This window comes from Apus apus, chromosome 10, assembly GCF_020740795.1.
Source record: "Apus apus isolate bApuApu2 chromosome 10, bApuApu2.pri.cur, whole genome shotgun sequence".
Taxonomy (NCBI): Eukaryota; Metazoa; Chordata; class Aves; order Apodiformes; family Apodidae; genus Apus; species Apus apus.
In genome coordinates this window covers 4,246,142-4,271,666 of record NC_067291.1, presented here as the reverse complement: position 1 = coordinate 4,271,666, position 25,525 = coordinate 4,246,142, and the positions used below count along the sequence as shown (strand labels likewise).

Here is a 25,525-nt window from a genome sequence, read left to right as displayed (position 1 = left end):
GTAAATTAATATCTTTTAGCTGATAGCATTTCTGACTTTACACAAAGGCATACTGACTGAAACAAAATTTGTTGTATTTATTTTTTTAATCCAAGATGATAGCAGCATTTGGCAGGAAGTTGCCCACATGAGATAGTACTGTATCTGAGAGTTGAAACAATTTGTTGATTTTACAGAAGTAACTTTTCCTTAGCCTGCATCTTGCAAAATAGGACACTACTCTGGCAATCAAGCACGTTTATGCTGACCTTTGAACGCTTTGATGAAAATCCTTTGACAAGCAGAATCACCAACTTCCCTTTTGCAGTGAAATTCCATGTCTGTAGTGTGTAGTGGAAATTATTTTAGTGTACTTGAGTCAAATTATGCCTCACTGAATATTTCTACTCTTCTTCCCCATAAGGTACTTGTACTATAGAGAAAAGATTGGTGGTTGTCTTTTTGTTTTTGTCTTGTTTTTTCCCACCCCTCCCATTAAGCTTCAGTATTCCTTGTGCTCATTTAATCAATTTCTTGTGGGCTTCTCCACATGGTAGGTAGGGGGTGGAGAAGAAAACAAACATCAATCATACACAAGTAAAGACAAGGAAAAGCCAGGAAGAGGTCATTAAAACAAACAAATTTTAGGTAAGACTTTGGCATGACAGACTAGTTCCAGTGTCTTGGGTGGCACCAATATTCATATCTATAGAGTGGAGCTGCATGTGTAGGGTTTGTAGGATCTGGGACTTGAGTATCTCTTCAGTATAGTGTGAGAAGGCAGTCAGGACTTTACATGGGAATAGTGGCAGGCAGCATAGTGCAGGTAAACATGAAACTGGAAGAATTACTTGATTTTCAAAGTATGTGATGGGTGGTCAGCAAGATGTTACTCTGATCAGAAGGCATTGTAGTTGGAGACATTGTAGGTTAAAAGCATTAACATTTGTGTCTCTTGTGACCTTAAATTTGATACCAACACCTAGCTGGTAACAAAAGACATCTTAGACTTTGATTTTTGTCTCTTGATGAGATAGCATTACCCTGCTGCATTCTGCAACAGGCCAGCAATGCAAGTGAAGATGTTTGGCTTTTGTTAAAAATGCTGTTGCAACTTTCTTGTTGTATGTTACTCTGAAACAGCATGACAGATGTCAGACTGTTTTATGCCTGGTCCTAATTGGCAGATGGAGGTCTGTCTTCGTTATGTGTCACTTGGTTATTTGAGTGTCAGGAGGGCAGCTCAGAGCTGCTTTTGTGACTTGATTTGAATGCAAGTTAAGAATACAGGCTAACATTAAATGAATATAAGAACACATGTATTTTTTGATTGATATGTGCTTTGAGAGAGGTATTGAAGACACACAGTTTTCATTTGGAGATTTTTTTTTTATTTACTCTTTTGGAAGGATTTCCTAGCCCTTCTACAAGAGGGCATCCTTTTAGTAGAAATAGATCTTGAGCTGGCTATTCAGAAATTAACTGAAATTCTTAATAGGTGGTGAAGAATATGAGCAGTATTTATAGTGATGCTTTATTTCATGTTTTGTGATAAAAATTAGGTGCATGTTTGTAATTCAAAGGATATTGTGTTGCTTTCTGTCTTTAATTGGACGTTACAGTAGCTTAAGTGCCCAGCTGATCAAACTGACTGTAGATACAAAATAGATCTGATCCTTTTCTCATGCAAATGAATTATGAATAATATCGACTTCAGTGGAGTTGCTCTTGCACCAGCACAGTTGATCCAGGGACTTTTAGCTACTGGAGTTGCAACTCAGAACTAAAGTCAGCAAGTTCTTGTTCTGACAGGGGTTTCAATGGGATGCAACTTAGTGACTCTGGGAGGGTATTTGACTAATAACTGCATGTAGCTATGAGACTTCTGGTTAAGTTGCACGTAGTTTTAAAGGTAAATGCAGCACTACGTGTTTCAGAAGACTTCTCTTCTGCTAGGGGGAGCAAACAATTGACCAGGTTTAAGAAGATCTGTATTAGTTTTCTGCTGCTCTACTTCTCTACTGCTTTGGAAAAAAATCCCTGATCCTGAACGTCAGTGGCATTTCTCTTTTGTGTATGGCTACATCTAAGAATGCATAAAGCAGACTGGTCACTAATAGGAGTGGCACTGAATCTAGAACTTGGGAAGAACAGGTTGAGTTCAAGAAATGGGGTGAAGCTAAACTGGCTGCTGGTGAGGGAACATACACTGCTCCTCCCCCCAGATGTCATCACCTGCCAGAGAGAAACAGCTTTCCCTTCTTCAAACCAAGTGTCTTGTGTTTATGGTGTGACTTCTGATGGGATTGAAGATCAAGTCAGGTATCTATGTCAAATCAAGCATGGAAAAAAGGAGGAAGATACAGTAACTGCTGGCTGGGAGGACTCCTCTGGCTTAGCAGAAGTGACCAGAGAGGGGTAATTAGAATGTGCAATGCAGGAAAAGGAGATGAAGTGGGCATTAAAAGAACTTTGCATAATGTGGGAAAAGAAAACTGTTATGTACCAAAAAGACAAGTATGGCCTTTGTTGTATGGTTTTGTCTGTTAATTTAGGTAGTGAAAGCCTTTCAAAAAAGACTTATTTAATCATTCACGTAAGAGTTAAATAAAGTCCTTTTTCCTTTATGTCCTTTACTTCTCAAATGAAAAAAAAAAACAAAAAACCCAACAACCCACATACTTACCTCCATGTCAAAACTTGAGTTTAAAAAAGCCTATACAAATTATGTTTCCAAAGTCTGTAGCGAGTGACATCTTTAAAAATAACTTTAGTAACTTTAAACCTTCTGCTTTGACTTTTTTTAAATTTTGGCCTGATTTTGCTGCCTTACTAGACACTTTACACACTTGCTTCTAAAGCATGACCATATTTCAGACTCTTACCTGAAATTTTTAATTCAATTATTTATCTTAACCAATGTAATTGTTACTGGATGAGTTGTTTTGATCTTCACAGATAACCAAGATAATTTTGGCTAGAATATCAGTTGCAAAGCTAGGAACTGTCTTACTACCATTGTTGACCTGTTGTAGGTTTTTTGGTGTGTGTTTTCATCTCTGTTTATGTAATGCCCATCTTCTATGTACTTTTCCTTCCAATTTTAGCAGGTATGTGCCCGCTGAAGTTTCAGCTGTTTAAGGAGTGGGGTGTTCCTGTGTTCCTATAAAATAATAAAAAAAATTCATTACTCTCATCTTTTTTAGTTGCTTCTGTCTTTATAGTGGTCATGGTAATTTATACCTGCTCTGTGCAACATCCTTCAATTCAACTTTTTTTTTTTTTTTTTTTACCTCTGACTCTATATTGATATCTCAGAATCTCTCATGGAGGTGCTTGGCTGTGCAAGTTGTTGGGCTGTAGCAGTGCTGAACTGTATATATTAACTGTTCCCATCAGGTCTTCCGTACCTGTCTTAAATCTGCAGGGATACCTGTGCAGTATCTATCACAGGCACTACAGGAATAGAAGATAAAGTGCATTGTTTGTACCCTGCAAGGATTTTTTATTTCTAAGTGATCAGTGACTTAGCAGTTCTTCCTTTGCTTTGTAAATTCTAGGATACAGAGTGTAGCAGCTCTTCTGTTTTAAATGGACAATGGGATGGCCCCCAAAAGTCTTTGTTTCTTCATTCTGAATAATCAGTTTAGTGTAGATCAAGTGGGAGCCCTAAAACTTTAAGAGACCTTTTTTAAAAAGAAGTGGCGTCTCCATTTCTCACTGGAAAGTCCTATAGGTTCTTCTGGACCAAAAAAACCAAACCTAACCTTTTTGGTCTTTAGTCATCACCACAAACAAAGTGTAGTATATGAATAGTGAACAGTGAGCTTTGAATCCTGGGGACAAGGATAGTACTGGTTACACAGGATTTTCTAAATAAGGAGTTTTTTTGACCTTTTGGGTGCTTAAGATGCCAACTTTTGGATGAAGCAAGCTTTTAACCATTTTTTCTGACACATTCAATTAGTTATCTTGGTTAAAGATAGCTTTTTCTATGTTTTCTACATCTACAAGCATGTCTGATTTACAGGCAGGACATTCAGGATCATATTTTCCTGTTCTGGAGGGTTCCACTTTCCATTTTTGTTGGTCTTGCTCTTAATTTATGCTTTTGATATGAACTAATCCTATGTAATTCATATTACACACTGGGCTTCTGAAAGAAGAATGAATAAATGGTATTCTGAGCCACCTTCTCAGTAGGAAAATCTGGTGTTCTTACCTATTAAAACATATGGCAGAGGTTTTTCTTTTTGTGCAGTAGAAAGTCATATGCTGCACATGCCAGAGACACGGGGGAAGGCAGAGCCTCAGAGTGGATGGCACATGCCCAGGTCTCCCATTGCTGCATTACAGGTTGAGTATGGGGTCAGGTCCTTGGAAGGTCTCTGCAGCCTTCTGTTCCATGTCCAGCCATAGCTGGAGAGTGGAATACAGAGCAATTCCTGAACTTGCATGGAACTGCAGCTGGTCAGGTGATACCCTGGTGTAGGATCCACATTGAAGCTGCTACTTTTGGCCACCTTTTGAGCTGTAGTAACTGGCACTTCAATGATTGGCTCAAGGGAGTCTTTGGTCTGCTTCTCAAAGGAGAGCTGTGACTGTGTGCCTGTTCTCTGTCACACCATCAGTTGTCTTTACAGATGATGGGCAGCTGAATTATGGAACTCACCCAGAGGAAAAACGATTCGATCAAGAGAGAAAAGGGTTTTGTCATGACTCTTCAGTGGCAGCACCTACCCTGGTTTCAGCTAGTGGTGGAGCTGTAACTTCAGCTCTAGTGTGTTGGTCAGTTTTAACATTTGCTGCTCTCCAGTTGCACATTGGCTTGAAAAGAATTTGTTCTCCAAGCAGCTAAGTTAGTGCATTCCTCTTAGAGACAGTCAGTCTATAAATAATCCTTAAAATAAACAAACTTGCTGTCTGTATCAGTAGTCCAATTTTAATCTATTTCAAAATTATTTTGGATGAAACTGAGTTACCACCAAGTGTGGCTTATTTTACATTCAAAATAGAGGGAGAGGTAGACACAGGTTAATTTGTGTGCACTTGCATATAGCCTAAGTTGTAAACTCCAGAAGACATTCTGCAGGGACCTGGCCCTCTTAAAAGCTGGGCTGTTGTGACAGTAACTATACTAATGTCAAGCAGTACTAAGTTTCTACTGTTGTGGTTTATAGTCTTTACATTTGGATCAAATATTTTGGTGTTTAAAATGGTGCCATTGAAAGGCTGCTCAAAGCAACCTGTAAATCCTGAATTAAAAAATGCTGAAAAGATAATTCCACTTTGCAGGATCTTCTGGTGTTAACGGTGAAGCACTTAGTACACAGTTGTGGTAGCAGATCTCATGGGAGAACTGTTATGAACAAGGGGCTGAAGAGCACTGGGTTCACATCTTAGTATCATAATCAGATAACACTACAGGTTTTTCAGATGTCTAAACCATGAATGTTTCCAAGCATAGATTTGTCTAATTCTGATTATTTAAGTTGTATTCTGAATTCCTTGTTCTCCTTTAAATAGAAACTAGTTTATCTTAAGAGAGGAAGCTTGGAGTGTTAGCTGTACTGTAGCTGAAGAGACAAATGCTGAAGGAAGCAGCAGTTTGCTGGGCATTGTGAGCATTGATCTGATCTTGGTATTAAGTTTCTAGGTCTTACAGGCAGGAAACTGCTTTATGTTACAGGTACGTGACACCTGCACTTCCTATTGCCTTACCTGCTTTAGCCATTTATATATATCAGTTTTGCCAGCATAGTGTGTTTAGACTTCAACAACCTTACTGAATTAATATCTTTCAAGGTGCAAGGCACTGTTTTGTGTATCATTATGTAGAACACCAGTATTAGATTTCTTTGTATGAGTGAAGTGTAAGATGAAGAAAGGCCAGCTAACCTGAAGAAGCCTGTTCAGCTCACTCTGAACTTAGCAGTGCTTTGTGGATTCTTATGGGTTCTCCAGAAGGAAAAGAATACAGCTTTGTCCCTTTAAGTTTGAAAGGATGAGTATGACTGTTTGCACCTGTGTCTAATTCTAAAATGAATTTCTTACAACTTTCAAGAAATGTTGCCCTTCACCCTGGTGTGTTGTTTCATGTTAATCTGCTGTATTTCTGAATGGTCGCAATAAAAGACTACTGCATCTTTAATTTACATAGTGATACAAAACATTGCTGAGATCATCTGAAAATGCCTTGCAGATGTTACTAGGGACTAAAGCCAAACGTTCAAGTTCAAAATGATTAGACTTTGTTCTTTTGCATGAGGCTGTATGACACACTGGTATGTTGCAAGTGTTCCCCACCCTGCCTTTTACTCTCATCTTGTTTCCTGCTTGGTCATTTCTTATGTTTAATGAAATCTTTTAAGAAAGATCTAATAGAAAAGCAAATTTCTGAGGCTTCATTTGTCTGCCTTTATAGACTGAGACAGTACATGGATGTAGTGCAAGAAAATATTCCCTTAAAAACACCATAAAAAATAGTTGTGTATCAAATCCAAACCCTGCAGTACCTACTGCTGAGAAGAAAGAAAAAAAGTAATCCCTGGGGACTCTTGGGGGGAAGATCTACAGAACAATCTTTTGCCCCTCAGCTGTTGGAAGCATATGGAAAAGAATAAGCTTCTGCATTAGTTTTTCTGTGGGTCTGTCCGTGCTTGGAATCTGCATGGACAGTGTTGAAACTTGCTCACGTGTGTCCACACAAAGCTCAGGTGTGTGATGCGTGCTGACATCTGCCTGTCTGTCATCTTGTGGGGAGTAAAGAACGTGTGAATGAGTGCTTCAGGTCCCTGGGTACCCATTGCTTACAACCCTCCCAGGTATAATGAAGAGCAAAAGCACGGGCAGCAGTTGGTTCTGAGAGACTTACTGCTACAGGATCTTGCAGAGTACAGGCTTCTGACAGCTCTCTCAAGTTCAAACCCATCCTTTGGAGAAGCAAAGGAACAATACCAGCTGTTATAGCTATGCTAAAGAAGTACTCCTGCTTACTAGTTCTGATGGTCACCTGTGCAACTTAGTTGCTGCTTGTTTTCAAGCAGCAAAGCCTATAGGGAGAAGTATTTTCCAAATAATTATCTCCCAGAATTCAACTGAAGGTGAAGCATTTTGATTTTCAGTCATGTCTTCTCTACTTACTTTTTTTGAAGTTACGAATTTGCTTGCTCATTTCTGAGTTGCTTTGAATTCAGCCTTAACTCTGAGTGACTGCAGGAAATTGTTTTCCTTTCCTTTTGTGTATCTTGAAGACTCTTGGGTGTTGTGGCTTGCAGTAAAGAAGTTGTAAAATTTTCTCCCTCTCTACCTCTGCCCTCTGAAATAAATAAAAACCCCCACAATTCCAACACAGTAGGATAGGAAGGACCAATGCTGGGAAGTTAGAGCAAGCCCTTGAAAGTTGATGCATAAATTCCAGTTGTTCTGATTCTGTATTACTCAAAAGGAGACTTTGCACTCTGACTCCTTTCCTCATCTTGTAATTAATTCCTTTTTATTGTGATCTGTGTCCAGTGGTTCTAAGTGCCACAGTTTCTGTTTATCAAGGAATCCCATGGAAAAAATATTTTATTTCCATTTAATTTTACTTCTTCCGTTCTTACTTTTAAATGATAAGGTAATACTTAGATAAGTAAGAGGATAACTTTTTTAAGAGGGTAGAGTTTTTATTATGTGCAGATCATGCAAAACAGATGTTATAACTTTTAGTTTGATAAACAATATCTGATACTGTGGTGCATCTCTTGATTTCTTTGTTAGGTGGGCCTAAAAATTAAACTCTTTTCTAGAAGCAGATCAGGTATTTTTTTTACAGCCTTTTTGCCAGTTTTTGGTGTTTAATTTTTGTTTTAATTCCCTTGACTTGTATATTTACTAAAATAAAATAAAAACAACCAACAAACAAAAACCTGACATACAAGCTCTGATGACTGTAGTTTTAAAATCATGGAAGAGGGGAGAACAGAAGAATAACTGAGATTGCATGAGAGTAAGCTTCTGTTCTAAAAACTAAAGTAGCAAAATGAACTGTTTCAGCATCTCTGCTCAGTTTGTCCCTACATTCCTGTAAGAATTGTTGTTTTTTTGAGCTTCATAGTAGAAAAGGGTTGGTACTAAAGCTGGCAAAGGAACCTCTCTATGTGCTGCTGGGCAGTCCTGTACGTTCCGTATCACAGCTCTTTGGCACATTTCCCAATGTCTTTTTAAAATGATTGCATTACAGCTTAATTATGGGTAAAATCTGCCCACGTTGGCTGGAATCAGAAGGAATGTGTAACTAGGGAACAGAGTGCTAGAAGAAGCAGCAGCAGCAGTGGCAGAAGGGCTTTTGGTGTATGAGATGAACATGACTTCTTGGCTTAAACCAAAAGCAGCCGAGGTGAGGCTGCTCTCTGAGGTTTGGCTGTGTGGTGTTGGACAATGGTTTGCCATAGCTGGCCAATTTTTACCTTGTATGGTGATGCAAGATAAATACAGCAACATGCCACTCTTGAGGTTTTTGGTGTAAATCTCCATGTGCACTAATGACACTGACTTTTTCTTGGTGTGCAGATTTCTTTGCTCATAGTATTCTTTGATGGAGTTTTGTTGGAAGCCATGGGAGAAAACACCGTCGATAAACTGATGAGGGAGGATGCATGCCAGACCTAGAGCTAGCAAGGGCCTGAAAAGGGTTTTGAAGAGCAGTAAGCCCTCAGCTACTTTGATGCTGTGCTGCAAGGAAAAGACAAGCAATTACAGTCCTAACCAGTGTGCAGCGCAGGTCTCGACTCAGACCTCAGCTGTGCAGACTGCACCCGTGTGATTTCTGCAAGAGATGCTCATTTCTCCATAGCTAATTTGTAATGACTTGCTAGGTGGACACCAGTGTATCAGATTTTTGTGTGGCAACTCTACTTCAGCAGTTAAAAATAACTATCCTGTTTCTGAGATCTAATCTGTGTTTTCAAAAAGCTTCTAAAACTTAACATGGACATGCAAATGTTTCTGGGCTTTTTCTTCCTTCTGGAGAGAACAGCATTGCATGTTGCATTACAGACCAGTGAAATCAAACTCTCTGATTTGTGAATGACTCGTATCAGACCCAGACTTCTGTATCCCACTGTGAGGTTTTGCCAAATAAGAAGTCATTGATAAAGGAAACTTTCTGTCAGTAATTACTTTTAAATGCTATAGGTATTTGAGTGCTTTACATGGCATGATTCAAATTAAACTGTAACCAAAATATAGCTTGTACTTAGCCATGCAAGTGTGCTTGGCAGGAAGTGGTAGCACCAGGCTTGCTCCACAAATGTTTGCAGCCCACCACTTCCTGTTACTGAAGTGAAAGAACAAAAGAAACACCAGTTTCTAGTTCATTTTAGCCTCTAAAAAATTGCAGTTACATTTGTTGAACTTATTAGTATCATAATAACAGAGGTATTTATGGCCTTCCCTTTATATTCTTTTTTTACCTTTGAAATTCATCTTCATTTAAGAATTTGGGTGAAGTTCCTGCTAGGAATCTGAAGTTCCAAGAAGATATTTTTTGTGCAGATCCTGGGTTTTAGACGTGATCAAAGGAATGGTTGTATAAATGATTTTGGTGCTGTGAGGGGAATGACTAACTACAAGAAACCAGCCTGTGCAAGGCATGGGTTGGTGCACATAAGTATCCAACTGTAGTGTAAGCTTACTTGCTTGCTCTGAAAGCCATCCCTACAGGAGTCTGTTGCTCTGCCTGCTGATGTGTCTTAGCTTCAGTAGGTGACAGTACATTCTGAATTATCTTTAGTAGTCTCTGAACATCATTTTTCTGGTAGGTATTACACTTAAATCTAAGACTTTGGGCCTAGACACAAAGGAACTTTTGAAATGGATTCAATTTTCTGTTGTCTGCCATATAAAACACCTTCCAGAAAAATCTGTACTTGTGCTTTTAAGGCCAAAAGAAAATCTACTTGGAGCAAAGGTTATTTGTTTTCAGAACTGAGTACAATTACCCGTGATTTCAGCAGATGTTGCACCTAGTAAGGAGAAAAATCTTTATAAGGGAGGTGTGAAGTCCTATCAAATGTAGAACGTAAATACTTGCCAAACTCTTGTTGCATGTAATAAGGATTTTTTTTTTAAGTACATGTTATTCTTGTGTATTTTCTAGAAGAATGCAAATTAATGAAAATATCTTTTTGCCTGCAAATCTACTAATGAATCTTGGGAAATTGCAATTGCAGCAGTAGTTGTTGCATTTTAAATTAAGGCAGTTAATTTCATATGCTGTTAAAAGTGCTGATGTGATATTTCTTCTCATAATTTGTATTATAACTAATGGTCTAAACTACATATCCATGACATACCAAGATTAAGTTGCTGAAACTTGGTATTTTCAGTATATTAAAATATTCATTTCGCATGTGAGAAGAATGAAAGTAAAAGAGTTAATGAATGTCTGTATTTCATATTCAAATGGTACTGTAGTATATTAAAAAATCCCTTAGCTTCCTTTTTAAGTGATGGATGAATGCTAAAGCTAGAAATAGCATTTTCCCAATTAAGATACTCTTGATAGTTGTCACTTAAATTACATCTGAGGGAAAAAGAAATTAAATAAAATAACCTGCCCCACCCCATAATCTTTTACAAACTATGACTAAATATCAAGTAACTGTTTAAGATTCAGTGAATAAAAAATGGGCCATTAATTTCAAAACAAATTAATTGGTGGGCACATGGGGGTGGCTGTCCTGGTATTTAAGAATCCGGCAGTTATGTAGTGGGACTTGAACAGTCTAAATTTGAGCTATGTTATGTAAGTTTAGAGATGCAAAGGTTAAAATAGTCCAGGGTAAAGGTTAGTCTCTGTGGAAGTCTTGGCTTTGATTCATAGATCCATTTCATCCCTCTGAACCTTAAAAGACATTATTAAGCCCTTCCTAATGAATACATTTTTTTCCTCACCCGTGACTTAAAATCTGTCTTCAAAATCAATCTCAAAAGTGATGGGAGTTTCCCATGTGGAAGTGTAAGAGGGGGACATGAGAGAAGTGTTTTCTTGGTACCTTTTGAAGCTTCCTAGAAAACCTAAGTTACTCCTACTCTCGTGTTCTTCAGACAGTCCCATGCGTGATCTACTTCAGCCACCTTCAGTAACTACCTGTATAGCTTTTGACTTCTCTGATGCTTTAGATTTTTACTGTGATGTCTGATTAGGCTGCATTATACATCACTTTTCAGAAGCAGATGCCCATTTTGAAAAAGATCTGAGGGTTCATAGTATCTGTTTTTTCCTCAGAGCCAGCAGAGGTTCAAGGGAGTTGCCGTGAACTGCTGGGGCTACTCAAAAGTTGAAAAAAATACACATTCCAATTAGTGACCTTATCAGTGTAGAATGGAAAAATTCTGAGATTAAATCATCTTCTCATAAGCTTGACTAACTCTAGTAGCAAGTCTGAGTTTGGTCTGTTTTCATTGTGCAGAAGAATTTATCTTTGATACGTTTGATGCACCTGAAGACCTTTGTACATCCTCGGCACTTTGTAGTGTTTAGAATAAATGATAATAATAATTCTTTTGCCTAAGTTTGCTCTTACCAAATTGTTAAAAGGAAACTGAACACTTCGTTTGTTGCAAAACTTAGAGTATCTCTTTCTCTGGCAGGAATCGACTTTAAGATCAGAACAATAGAATTAGATGGAAAGAAAATCAAGCTACAAATATGGTAAGTATTCCAAAGTAATTTTATTTTTTCAGTGAGTATTGAATTAAACTTTGAGCAGGAATACTTCATAGCTTTTGAGTCTGGTAGCACCAGAAGATTCATACCTTTTTATTAATTGACTGTCCATCAGGTTTGTGCTTTCTTCTAGCTTGCTTTTGGAATGGTTCTGCTTCAGTAGCACAGGAAATAGCCTGTTCTCGTGCGAACGTTACAGCAACTTCCCGTTTTATCAAAAGCTGTCCTCTTCAATGCAGTTTAGCTGTTCCATGGGGAAGAGAAGGATTAACTCCATAGCTGTAAACTGAAAGATAAAAAGTAATCTTCTCTGACACTCTGATTCCTAGTTGTACTCCCAAAGGCAGTGGTGAATGATAATGCTTCCATTCCTTTTGTGGTGGGTTAGGAGAGAGAGCCTCATGGTAGCAGCCAATGAGTATTTTTTGGGTAGTGTTATTACACATGCCAAGCTCTTACAGTGCTGCTGGTCAGTGTAGGGCTCTTGGTGATTTCTCAGGCTCTAGCAAAGATAGTATGATGCTTGCATCTGCATGCTAGCCAGAATTCTTGTGACAAGGGAAGTGGAGTGCCAGAAGTGGTTGGTACAAACGTTCTGTCTGTAATGTAAGTCAAAAAGCTGGATTTTGTCAGGCTTTGGGGTTCAGCTCCCCCTAGGTGTGACTAGTAGCCAGACACTTTGGTCCTTCTGTTCACTCAGAGGCAGATAGTGCTTTGAAGTACTCTAGGATAAAATATCAGCGCACTGAGGTATAGTGGCTGATTGTTAATAGCTAACTGTATGTGCAAGTGCACTATCCTAAAATCCTGCTGCATCTTTTAATTTTTGTTTAATGCAGGACTCAGACGTACCAGAGCTGCCTTTTTAAATTATTCTTGGTAAGGCTGAGTAGTGCTGAGTTTTACTGCTTGCATGAAAATTTATATTCTTCTGTGCCATGTTTATGGTGCTGTTATAACCACTGATGTAAGTAGGATAGCTTGGGAGTGAGGAAGATGCTGAGGGCTGAGGAAACTTGTGCAAACAGCTTCTAAATGATATATTTTCTTGCTGAGTGAGGATCAAATACATGGTTACTCTGTTTACATCTCTTAAGTACAGAAGAGTGTAAAGATTGCCTCCAACAAATACTTGTTTTCACTGAATTTTAGGGATACAGCAGGCCAGGAGAGATTCCGCACAATCACAACAGCTTACTACAGAGGAGCCATGGTGAGTGCTCTTACTTCAACAAAATTAGGCACAACTAGTGTAACTGGTTTGCTGTTCTCAAGGTTATATCATGTAAGTCTTCAACTGGAGGATTGGGTAATTGTGGCTTGAGATGAGGGGAATTAAGTTTGTGGTTTGGTTGGGATTTTTTGTTTTGTTTTTTTGCTTTTTAAACCTGCTTGTACTTTGTCTAGTCCTGTTTTTGTGATGAAACTTCGAGCACTGTTGTCTTTTTAAATGTAATTAAAATTTCTGCATATTGCAATAAGAAGCAAAGTTGCTAAGCTTTCATTAGACAACTTTTTTAGTGCAATCAACCCCTTTAAACAGTTGAAATGTTTGAAAAATAGGGAATTAATTATTTTAATAATAAATGCGTTTTGCTGAATTGTTTAACCTTCAGTCAGTAGAGAATGCAAACTCTGGGCTAGAAATACTATAATCTACAAAAGCTACTCTTATTTTTTCCTTCATTAAGAATAACTTGAAGTCAAATAACTGACTTAGAGCCTGCACCCTTTGTGGTACAACTACCTGTAATGGTTCTTAATGCTATGATTTGAGATACTTTATGTTGGGACACTGTTAATTTCAACTTGCTGGTTATTAGCCAGGCTGCTGCTACATGATCTTGTTGCTTTGGATGAACAGTTCCGTTCCATCCATAGGCTTGCTGTGGGCCCGAGTAACCCCACTGTTATGGAATCAGATGGGGAGAAATGTAATGGTTGAGGCTCTGTGTTAGACCTTTCTAGCACTTACGAGGGTTTTGGCAGTGACATGGTCTTCTCCCCACCTCTGTATCCATAGCCAAGGACTTTTCTGTGACTTCCAAGGCATGTTTGGAAAGGCAATAAGGGATGGAGGTGAACCTGGCAAACTGTCCTTCATGCAGGTGTTGTGTGGTTCCCATGCTTTGCTAATTGTTGAGAGCCATTACATGTATGTAACTGTCTGAAAGTGCTAAAACTTTGGGAAGAGCACCTAGTGTCAGCTTGGCTGTCAGGATGTGCAGATCCCAGCACACCGGATCTCAAGTTCGTCATCTTTGACTGCTTAAACCTGCTGCTTCTAAACTTGACTTTACAATAAAGTCTTGGTTACTGTTGTAGAATTTCTAAACTTTTCCTGACTCTAGGCTGATAATTTAAAACTTCTTCTAGGTGATGTATTTGACCTCTAACAGTGGCAAAGATGTTAAGTAGTAATATATATGGGTAAACTCTGAACAATGGCGTAGTGCTTTGAGAAAGTGTTACAGGTGCATAAGTTGTACGTTGAATTTCTTGCAAGTAGAACAAACCAACAGCACATATGAAAAGTCAACCAGTAGTGCCAGATCATCTAACTAGGTGTTCTTCATTTTGTTTAGGGAATTATGCTGGTGTATGACATCACAAATGAAAAGTCTTTTGACAACATAAAAAACTGGATAAGAAACATAGAGGAGGTAGGTGCTTTGGAAAGTACTTCTTACTCATTCTTTCTTACAATTTCCCTGGTAAAAATAATAATAAAATAATTACTTTCATCACAGTAGCCAATATATATGGCCAAGTTAGACTGTGCAATGAATGCAGCTGTAGTTATTAAGGGCGAGAATTTTATCTCATTCATCTAGGAATAGAAGGTAGAAAAGTTAAGTTTAAAAAGTAAGCATTAAGTGTTTCAAATCTGCTCTTACTATATTACTTTTATTGTTCTTTTTTGCTTTTGGGTGTGTCTAAGGAATGGGAAGGAACAAGGTCTTAGGGTGTTTATCTTTCAGTGAGATGATGACTTATCTGTCTAATTCCAGTTGTTACTGTGTTGTGTGATTGTCTGATGAGAGATTTTTAACCTTTCATTTGGTCTTGGGTGAGCTTCTTTCCTGCTAACCTGTTGTCAGTTATTTAACAGGACATGCATTCAAATAGGGATAGGTCATTATGAAGTTAGAGGTGAAACCTTAATTTTAGTGATGCTCTTGTTAGATAACACACTCTTACTGTTGTTTTTTTCCTTAAACATAAAATCCATGGGCTTTTCTTCAGTGTTGTTCTTTGGCTCTTTATCAAAATTCCTAATTTAGTGACCAATTTGATCCAGTAGTGACTAGACTAGAAAAGTCCTCTTGCTGAAATTATCTTAAGTGCTACTGTAGAAGTCTTTTATTAATAATCTCTTTTAAAAATGCAAATGTATGTCATAATGATACTCCAAATATCCCAGGTGTCCATGCACCACTCTGAAGCAGTGTCTGTAGTGTTACATTTGCAGAATAGCCAAAATCTTGGGCACGTGTGCAACCTGGGAGCTTATGGGACTGTATTTGATCTGTAACAATATTCCAGAAAAATTTCGTCTAGGAGCATTTATTGCAACTTATTTTAATATCTATATATTATATATATATTATATATATTATATATATATTATATTATATATATTATATATATTATCTATATATTAAATTGCCTGTTTCAAAAGTCAGTCTCTTTCTCAGTAATGGCTTGGCATTAGATAACTTTTTAAAATAAAATGCTCACTTGTGGGTGTATTTGACAAATACATTTATTTTAACTAATGATGCCCTTTTTTCTAAGAGATTACTTTTTCTTTCAGCATGCCTCTTCAGATGTAGAAAGAATGATCCTAGGTAACAAATGTGATATGAATGAAAAAAGACAAGTCTCAAAAGAAAAAGGGGAGAAGGTAAGCTGTGGCGACTTCCCTACTTCTGGTAGGATTTTGGTGCTGGATATTTGGTGTGTTTTAGGCATATGAGAAATAATGGGCCTCAGACCTCTTGTTTCAGAAACTTTTCTGTCCTGTAGGATACCAGGCTTGGGTTTTTTGTTTTTAAAAGGCCCTTGGATGTCTTCCAAGTTTGCATAAACTTAATGGTACTGCTGTCTTTAGGGGAAGGTTCTGTAAAGAATGCTGCCCGTTGCTATAGCATCAAGTATTCTAAATCTCAATGTGAAGGTTTGTATATAGTTTTATCATGTTGTACTCAGTTCACCATGGTGGTTACTTTTGCCATAAGTACTGTTATTAAAGCTTAAGTAATTACTTGTTCTGCAGCAGATAAGAATACTATATAACCTGTCAGGTGCACAGCTGCAGTAGTGTAGTTGCTAGTAACACAATTATGGGGTGATTGTATGAAGTTATCTGGTCCATAAACCCACATCAATGAAGATTCTATCCTAATGTTCTTTTATGTCCTAAATAAGTATTTTTGACAGCAGTTAATCTGTTTTTTGGATTTGAATTTACATTAGGGTATGGCCTGTTCTAATATTTTGTCTAATTGTCCAGTAATTGTCCAACTTCAATGTTTTTGCAAGAGAAAATCAGAAATTCAGCTTGTTTGGCCTTTCTTTGCATGTATTATGAACCTATGTGAAACATTCTTTTGTAAAAGGAACTTCAAAAATACTGAAAACCTTTACCTGTCTTCCAGTTAGCAATTGATTATGGAATCAAATTTTTGGAGACAAGTGCAAAATCCAGCATAAATGTGGAAGAGGTAAGACATGGGTAGTACTCTTAGGTATGTTTCTTGAACTATTACTAGGAAGGCATGTCTCATGATCTGCTGGGCTTTCTGGCCTGATCTGGGACCTGAAGCCCCAGCTGTGCTCCTGGGTCACCAATCTTGTTATATTTAGAGAGTTACAGTAAAATACAGCATTTCTTTTCTTTCTGGCTATGTCTGGAATTGTTTTTAAATGGGTGTTAATAGAATGTTTTACTGTCACTGTAGCAAACACCTGCTTTAGACTTTTGTGCCTTACTACTTAACTTTTGGACAGGGAAAAGGTGTAATTTTAGAACAATGCTTTGGGTGGAAAAGGGGATTAAAGATTCTTTACTTTCAGAATAACATGCTATTGTGTCTGAATACTATGGAGGTGAGACTGAAGATTTGTATGTTAACCTGGAACATCAGCATAGACTGTCATAAGCTGATGTTAGAGGAGCTGCTTTCCCAGCTTCTGGAGAATTGCAGAGTTTTTCTGCTACAAAATTTTCTTTGCTCCTTCATATATTCAAGTCAGAGATGCTGAGGTTTGGCAATGTGGTAGTTTTTTGTTGTGTGGTGGTGTTTTGTTCTTTTGTTGTTGTTTTTTATGGAGCTGTCAGAAGCATGAATAACATTATAGATGGACCAGGAACAAAAACAGTAGAGAGCAGAAAGCAAGCTAACCTAAATGTGAATTCCCAGTCGTGCCATCTTCAAACCTACCTGAGGGTTTCTAATTGTGATGCAAACAGTTCAGCCTGGTTAAAAAAAAAAAAAAAAAAAAAAGTATTAGTGTATGCAACCTTCTCTTCAGATTTTTTTTTTTCCCCAAGAGGTATGCAATGGCAAAGTCTGTACACTTTCTTCAGAAACTGGAGGGATGGAGACTAAAAAAACATATTTTTTTTTTTTCTTTTAAAGCATGCTTATTGCAGTTTTAAGTAAACAGCAATGGTACATAGTGCCTTGCAGCTCCAGTGGCCTGCAGAATAACGGGTTGTTAACGTGTGGATACTCCAAATCTATTTTGTCTTTAATGTGTCTTATGACTAACTTGTTTTGTTTTTTTTTTTTATTCCCACTCCTCACCAGGCTTTTTTCACACTTGCACGGGACATTATGACAAAGCTCAACAGAAAAATGGTTTGTATTTCCAGTTGGCATACAAACTAGATGAAATGACTGCTTTAATAATGGGCTGAGTAGTAGCCCTAGCAAAATAGTCCTAGGAATTTTTGCTCAAATAAAATTTGAGCAAACAGTGCTTTATCACATGATCACACATCAGTATGTAACTTATTTATTTTGCATTAATATTAACATTGGGTAGTCTGAAACTGATGTGTGCTTTTTAAGTGTAACAGTGTAATCCTTGCTTTATTAAACATCAGATGATGTAGTCAGTCCTGCAGCTAATACTAGAGGTCTGGTTTGTTGGATAAATGCTTCTTTTTAAAATGGGCAGTTTTACTGTGTGATTAAGAGAGTCTGGATAATTGAGGAGCTTGAACTTCAAAAAACCAGTACTCTGGTTGTTGCTTTGCAAGGTGGGGAGGGGGAAGTGTGGTGGTAAACTAGGAAAGCTAAACATCTTTTTTTCTGCATTTTATGATGTTGATACTCTTCTCTCTTTCAGAACGACAACAGTTCATCAGGGGCAGGTGGGCCAGTAAAAATAACAGAAAATCGGTCTAAGAAGAGCAGCTTCTTTCGATGCACGCTACTTTGATGAACTTGGAATGATAGACTGCAGCACACTTAGAACCTTTTCTGCTTCTTTGAAAGCACAGGGTCACAAAGCCTCAGAAATAATACCACCAAGCTGCTGCTGAGAGCTCCATTGAACGTAGACTGCGATACACAAAATACCAAGTGGATTTTGCTCACTAAGCCTATTGACCTGTCAGGCTCTTCTTTCTCAGATATGGAAGCTATGAAGTGGAGACACAAATGCAAGAGTTAACTTGTTTTCCTTTTTTACTTTCTGTTTTATTGCCTGTTGCAAAAGCTGCTATGTTTCTTTTAACTTTGCACATCCATATTGGCCTCTTACTGCCTGTTACAGCACAATCTTACATCTGTATTTGCACAGTTTGACTTGTAAGTAAGATTCTTAACAGATTTGTGCAGGGTTTTTCTTTCTCTTTTTTAAACAAATTTATTTTCAAGCAGAAGAGCCAGAGGAAAAATTTAAGTCTCACTTCCATTATTTTCTATGCTGTATACTTGTGGCCATGACTGCAGTATGGATGTTGACACTCTAGTGATGAGAATTACAATAACAATTGGCATTTAACAATTTGTATGGTTTTGTCTCTTAGATGCACAAATCTGTTGATGTAGAAGCCGTGGCTTCTGTTCTGAATGTAGAATGTTGCTTTTCTTTCTTTACCAGACTTAGCAAAGTTGTGTTTGGAATTGCCAGTCACTGTCTGATTCACAAATGCACCTTTCAGTTATTTGAATAAACAAGAGTGTCTTTCCTCACTTAACTGCCCTTTGGTAACTCAAACTGTCTGCACCATTTTTTGTTTCCCATGAGGAAGTACACTCTAGAGTTGAGATCATCCTCACAAACTGGCCTCATCGCTGTCACTTCAGTGGCTTGTGGAAGCTGAATGCATGAGTTTTGAGTAACCTCTTTGCAGATTCATTTGTTTAGAAATAACTGCTTCTAAAGGTGACTTCCATTTCTACTGTCATTCTAAGGATAAATTGTTAATGTCTGTAAGCATCAACCCTTTGACAACATAGGTGTCCAAAAAACTAGCTTCCTGAGCAGTTGCTAAAGTTTATCAAGTTCTGGCACCAAGGAAATGGGTCGCATTAGGGCTGTAGTGTACTGTTAGTTATGCAGTTAATGCTGCATGTTTGAGGCCCTCTTTGGTCTGCTCAAGCAGTTATTTTTTCATCAAAAACTGGTACAGTGACCTAGACTGTTAGAAGCGGAGTTGAAACGTAGTTGCCTTTTTTACTCAACTGAGCATTGTATAACCCAGTCTTTGTTCTACTACTTTTTTATTGTCCTCTGAAAGATTTCCTCTATGAGCAATTAAAACAGGTGCTTTAGTTCTGTTGATGTGCCAAACTTGGACCATTTTAAGCTTTAACTACAAGTTTGTCTCCAATATGTTTGTTTTACTAGGGGGATAGGTGCGTTCTGTCATTGTCCAAGGCCATGTCTGATGTGCTTGCTTTTGCTTCATTGTCTCGAGTTGGTAAACAGCAAGTTGGTTGTTACCATAGATAACCACTTCATTTTGGGGTGTCAGGTACTGAATTTGGTATCTCTGGGTTTGTTGTAAATATTTTGAAAGTGAATGGGCCAATAGAGTTAGATATAAAGACTTCTGATGTTAAAAGGTTTAACATTAGTCGCTGTTTCCATGAAGTTTTAAGTGGTTATTAACCTGTCCCCACATGTAGAAATAGTTATTGTGACTAGCTGGCAAATCTCATTAACTGCTGTTGCAGCACTAAAACAGAAAATTCATGGCAACAAGGTTTAGTGAAAAAACAAAGCAACCCTAACTGCTCTGTTGTCCACCCTTGATGTGTTTCTCGGACAGGCTAAAGCAGTTCTGTTTTCTGTATGGTTAAAAAAAGTGCTTCTATACAGAAAGTGTTGTGACACCAATTATGAATGTTGTTTATTTTCAGTAATTTACCTCTGACTTACTTGGTGTCGTAATACTTTGATTTTTATCTCAGGGGTTGTCTGCAAACCAAAACTGACATGTTCTGTGTTTGGCACCGTTTACAGAATGCTTTGTATTGTTTTTCCGGTCTCTGCTGTGTGGTTAAGTGTTCATTCAATATTAGTCTCCATGATCTTCCTGTTGAAAGAGCCTGTAAGTAGTAGAGTCTATGAAGTGCTTCTTGAAGCAGCAGCAAACTGGGGTATCTGCTCTGAATGGAAGGGGGGTGGGGAGGGGGGGCAAAAACAACTTGCTATTTTCTTACATTTAGCTGTGCTAAACTGTACATAAATGTGAGGTAAGACCATAGGAAATTCACTTTATGCATGATAAAACAATGCCGTAAATATTTCACTTTGCTTAATGTTCGTGTGAAGTTCATCTTTTTCTATTTGTAGAAGAATTTAATGCAATTTTGTTGTCCCCTGCTGAAACTGAAGAAATCTAATTTCATGTGGTCTTATGGATAAGGTAAAATGCAGATTTCTCTCTTTCTTCCTAGTTTTGCCCCCACTCTCTTCTCCAGCAGTATTAAACAGCTGAGTGGCTGCACTTTCTTGGAGTGCTAACTTTTGGTCAGTACAGACCTCTTTCTGTGTACACTCTGCCCTGTCAGACATTGAAAAATGTGCTGTATCTTAGTGTGCAAATCAGCTGTATGTCTTACTGGGAGGTTTTTTTTTAGCTACAATTTCCTTTAGAAGGCAGAAATACCATTTGTCATCAGATGCTGGGTACTGCAGGCTTCTCTAATACTCTTGATTGTTTTGGCCAGTCTCTGTTGCTACTTTGCTCAAGCCTATATAATGTAAATTTTGACAGACTCTGAACTATACCTCAGTTAACTAGTTAGTATTATAATGTCCCTTAGAATGCAAGTCATGTAACTATTAATCATTAAGCAGCAAATATGTTTCTGTTTTGTTCCAGAAATTGCCATTAACCTTTCAGGAAAGGCAGATATTTTTGGTGGATTTTGATAAAACAGAAATTCCACTTATGCTGTAGAGTTTTCTGAAGTCTTTCCCTCAGCCCCATGTCTGTGGACTGTATCTTGCACAGGATATTTCTGAATGGTTTAAAAAAACCCAACCAACCAAACAAAAAATTGGTCTCAGTGCTTTGCAATTTTAGCTTTCAGTCTGTGCTGAGCAAAACATGCAGAAGATGTTTTTGTTGAATGTGTATAGAATATTTGATTTACTTACTGTCTGGAAGTTCTGTTATTACTTAAACCACTCATGAAACTTAACACAGCTCACTTTACTATTTGGGGGACAGACTCAAATGCTGATTTACTTTTCAGACCTGTAGTTCCTTTACAGAAAGTATTTCCCATTGTAAGTACCTTTCCCATACTAGTCTACTGAAGTCAAGTGAATTAAGTGGATCATTTTCACAAATGAATAAAGGAGCCTTGAATATATACATCACATTAAAATATTGTGAATGGATAATGATTTGAAAGCACATGAATAATGTGTAAAATGCATAAATGTGTTATTTGTGAAAATGCATCTGTTATTTGGTTATCTATTAATGTAACTGAAAATTTGCAATGTTGAACTTCTTAAGGATTGGTCTGTAGGTGACAACAGGTCTTCTTTCTCCTCCATTCACTGAACTGCTTATGCCATTCTCATAAATAAAACTTGTATTTCTTTCTTCCACAAAAGCAGGATTTCCATTTATTTTTTCTCATTTCTGGTGAACTTAAGTATTTCAGTGCATTCCTATGGCCTTACAAACATTTTTGCAAATAAAACTTCAATTACAGTTATTTTAATGCTATATAGCTACTAAATTCAGAATAAAAAGTATAGTCCTTGAGAAAATGTTTAATTTTTAAATAGAAGTGTTCTACTGTGTGTGTTTAAGCACATTTTATCTCTGGTATAAAGGTGTAATGTGAAAAGCTCCTGCAGATAAAAGTGAACTTGTTGTGTGGTTAACCTGTAAACTTAATCATTAATTGTGTACTGATGTGTATAGACAAAAAAACCCCAAACCCAACCCCTAAAAAACCCTTCACACTCTGATGGTTTTATTATTCCATGTGAACTTTTTTACAACAATGTGTGTCTCAAATAAAAGTTACATAATTAAAAGTATTTGGAGTATTTTTTATGAAATATTCCACCTAGTTCTTATACAGTTGGCATTTCCACTCTATTTTTGATACATCTGTGGTGGAAGGGTGTCCAGCTGAGTTGTATCTGTAAAGCTTTGCTTAAACTTGAGTGGCAGACCACAAGGGTTTTTGTTTGGCTTTGGTTGTTCCTAAACTGGGCTGTTTTTTAGATTTCTCCTGAAATATCCTCTATTCCTGTAGTGATTGCTTAAATCTAAATATATTATTTCATCAACCTCCAGCTTCTTTAAGGAACCATTTTTCCAGACATTTAGTGTCATGAAATACCCTTCCAAGGTAACTTCTCAGCAATCCCATTAAAGTGGACATGAGAGACAGTCTCCAATTTGATTAAGAATTATCTCACTTAAGAATTAGTCACTTAAGGTATTAACATTTTCTTTTTTTGGTGGTTTTAAATCACTGTTAACATGAAAGGTAATGACTCTTCAGTAACCTGAGGCAAAAATATAATGAATTAATATAGCAAATATTGTTTGTCCAGCTTCCTTCTGAATATTGAGGTATTTGACAGAAGTATTTGTTTGCTACTATATTGACAATAGTTCTTGACTTCTGAATTATTGTGGTTTGGCAGTAACTCTTAATTTATATGAAAATTAGTAAACCTCTGGAAAGAATGATTTTGTCTACCTAAGACAAATGCAGATTAATGGTTGAGATGCCCAAGGGGGCACCCTAGGGAATAAATGGGAAATGCATGGATGACAAGTAGCTTCTAAAGTTAATGATTTTTGTATGTTCAACTGTATTTAGCTGAAAGGATGTATTGTCTCTTTACCTTAGGCACAGAAAGCTAGAGTTACGTTCTCATTAAGCCTTATTTGTTGGTTTTAGTTTGGTTTGTTGTGTTTTCTTTCAAACTGCTTCTGGCACATACTTTTGTTGCTTTAGGACCAGCTGTTTAAACATTATCTTGCAGATCCCCTTGATCTGAACTGGTTCTAGATGCTCAGCAGTCCCAAAATCACTTCTGCAAGTCCTTCAGTTCTCACAAAAGTTAGTGGCATGTGTCTGCATCCCGATAACATTTTTAATACATTTGCATTCTTCATTTGTTAAAAGGAAATAGCTGGCATACTTACACTACTTAAAAATGGTGATTTATTACAGTTCCTGTATCTATTTTTGGTTGCAGACTAGCAATTACTGTACAAGTAGTGCACAGTTGTAGACCAGAAGCAAGTTCTTGGCACATGTGTAGAATGTATCCAGCTTTTATAATCTGGTAAATTGTCTTTTTCCTAACTGGTTCTTTTTTCAACTTGGTTGACTAGTGGTTCTTTAGAATTCTTCAACTATACTGAAGTCAATATAATGTAGATTTCAAAGTTATTTTTCCTTAGAAAGATTGTAATCTTCAGGGGATATAGTGTTATTCTTGCTATCTAGAGGTTTAAAGAAAGGGCACGGAATGAAATGCAAAATATACTGAAGAGAATTTTTACTGCTCTAGGAATGTTCTGTAGTTGCTTCAAAAACTCGTTACGTCTTCAGCAGATCACACTGCCACTGAGCTTCTGCTCTGAACAACTCTTACACAAATCTCTCTGAGCAGGTATTTACTATAAATTGTAGGTTTTGAGCAGGATATGAACATTTTCCTCATCTGAGAAATTAACATATTTAATGAATTGTAGAAAGCATGTGTGACTTGAACTCTACTGCTGAATACATTGTACTGTCTTCTTAGTGAATAAGTATTCTGTAGACATTTGCTGTGTTGAGAATGTCATCCTGTTTAGGCTTCAGTGCCTTCCTTGAGTAGATGATGGAGGTGACTTTTCTGTGTATGCCACCATTCCAAGGGAGCGTCCATCATACACAGCTGCAGGTGCTGTCCCAAGGCCTGGAGTTAGGCAGTGGTCTCTCAGACTGATGGACTTGTTTCAAAATGGGTTTTGATTTCTCAGAGGGACATGACCATTCTGCTCACTAACCTTTCTGACCTGGTTTAACACCCTTGCAGAACAGCATAAAGCGGCGATGCTGCTGAGAACATACTTACCTTGGGGTGGAAAACGGCAGCGCCTAGAACTCCTGAGACTGCACCTTTCTCAAATGCTTGTATGCACAGTTTGTGGCACTTCCATCACTTTCCTGCACATACCTAAGTTTGTTGCACCACTGGCAATCTGCTCACCTCTAGAGAAAAGTGCAGTCTTTACTTACCCAATTAATACAAGTGAAGCATCGGTGATGTCAATAACGCTATCTCTCAAAAAAATAAAAAGTTGGACATTTATTTTCGAGACCGTTTTTAAATCCTTAGTGTTACTTTACTTCTTCTTTCTTTTTATTTTTCCAGGCACTATAGCAACTAGCTAGCTCTGGTATGTATTCCAGAAGAAGGATGGCACTTTTCCAAGAAGCCTGACCAAGTTCTGCCCGGGGCTACCCGGCGCTGCTGCGGAGCTTCCTCACCTGAAACCCACTGACTTTGTACAACTCGCTCAATAAAACAACCGCTTGTGTCTTAAAGCCTGTTGCGTAAGGCATTTTGCAGCAGGGCAGGGGGCAGTGCCCGCCATCAGCAGCCGCCCGGGCAGCTGCGCGGGTCATTATCGCATTAATTGCTCCCTGCCCGCGCGCCCGCCGCGCGCCGCTTCCCGCCCGCAGCCGCTGAGGGGAGCGGCGGCGTCTCCCCCGGGCCCGCGGCCGGGCTGCGGTGGGCGGGCAGCGCCGGGCGGGCAGCGCCGGGCCGGCCGCAGGTAACGCTCCCGGGCGGCGGGGACCGGCGTGGCGGCGGCGGGAGGCGGCGGCCCCGCCTTCAGGGGCAGCGGAGGGAGGGAGGGAGGGGAGCGGGCGCCGCAGCGCGGGCTGTTGCGGCCTGCCCGCCTTCCTGCGGGTTTCCGTGAGGCGCGGGCCGGGATCCCGGCGCGGGGCCCGCAGAGCGGGGAGGCGGCAGGGGGGCCGGGCAGGGCCGAGCTGCCGGCAGCTGCTCCTCGCCTCGGCCTGCCCCGGGCCGGCTGCGGGCCGGGAGGGCCCCGGGCCCGGCAGCCCCTGCTTGGGCCTGTTCCAGCTCCCGTGTCTGGGCAGACCCTCCGGTTTCATGTGTGCTGGCTAATTAATTTCAAGTCAGTGTTGTTTCGTTTTGCTGCCTGGCAGGCATTCCCAAGAATCGCAGCTGTGGTAGGAGACAGAGGTTAGCAAAAGCGGTTTTAGAAGCTGGGTCCGCTTCTCTGTACTTTCTCACAGAGTCTAATTACCCTAGGCCTTCCTCTTCCAGCAGTAACCTAGTTTGCATGAGCGAGTGGAG

At 38.6% G+C, this 25,525-nt stretch overlaps 1 protein-coding gene across 2 annotated transcripts in view; it reads left to right on the top strand.

The window, feature by feature from the left end:
* Nucleotides 1-22,222, top strand: part of RAB8B (RAB8B, member RAS oncogene family) — a 36,465-nt gene extending 14,243 nt beyond the window's left edge. For both annotated transcript variants that reach the window (XM_051628910.1, XM_051628909.1), the window contains 7 exons: nucleotides 11,617-11,677; nucleotides 12,845-12,905; nucleotides 14,278-14,355; nucleotides 15,510-15,599; nucleotides 16,354-16,419; nucleotides 17,509-17,559; nucleotides 18,053-22,222. In XM_051628910.1, coding sequence (XP_051484870.1) covers nucleotides 11,617-11,677; nucleotides 12,845-12,905; nucleotides 14,278-14,355; nucleotides 15,510-15,599; nucleotides 16,354-16,419; nucleotides 17,509-17,559; nucleotides 18,053-18,145 — 500 coding nt within the window. In that variant the 3' untranslated portion in view covers nucleotides 18,146-22,222. The remainder of the gene's footprint in view (nucleotides 1-11,616; nucleotides 11,678-12,844; nucleotides 12,906-14,277; nucleotides 14,356-15,509; nucleotides 15,600-16,353; nucleotides 16,420-17,508; nucleotides 17,560-18,052) is intronic.
* The last annotated feature ends 3,303 nt before the right edge of the window (nucleotides 22,223-25,525 follow it).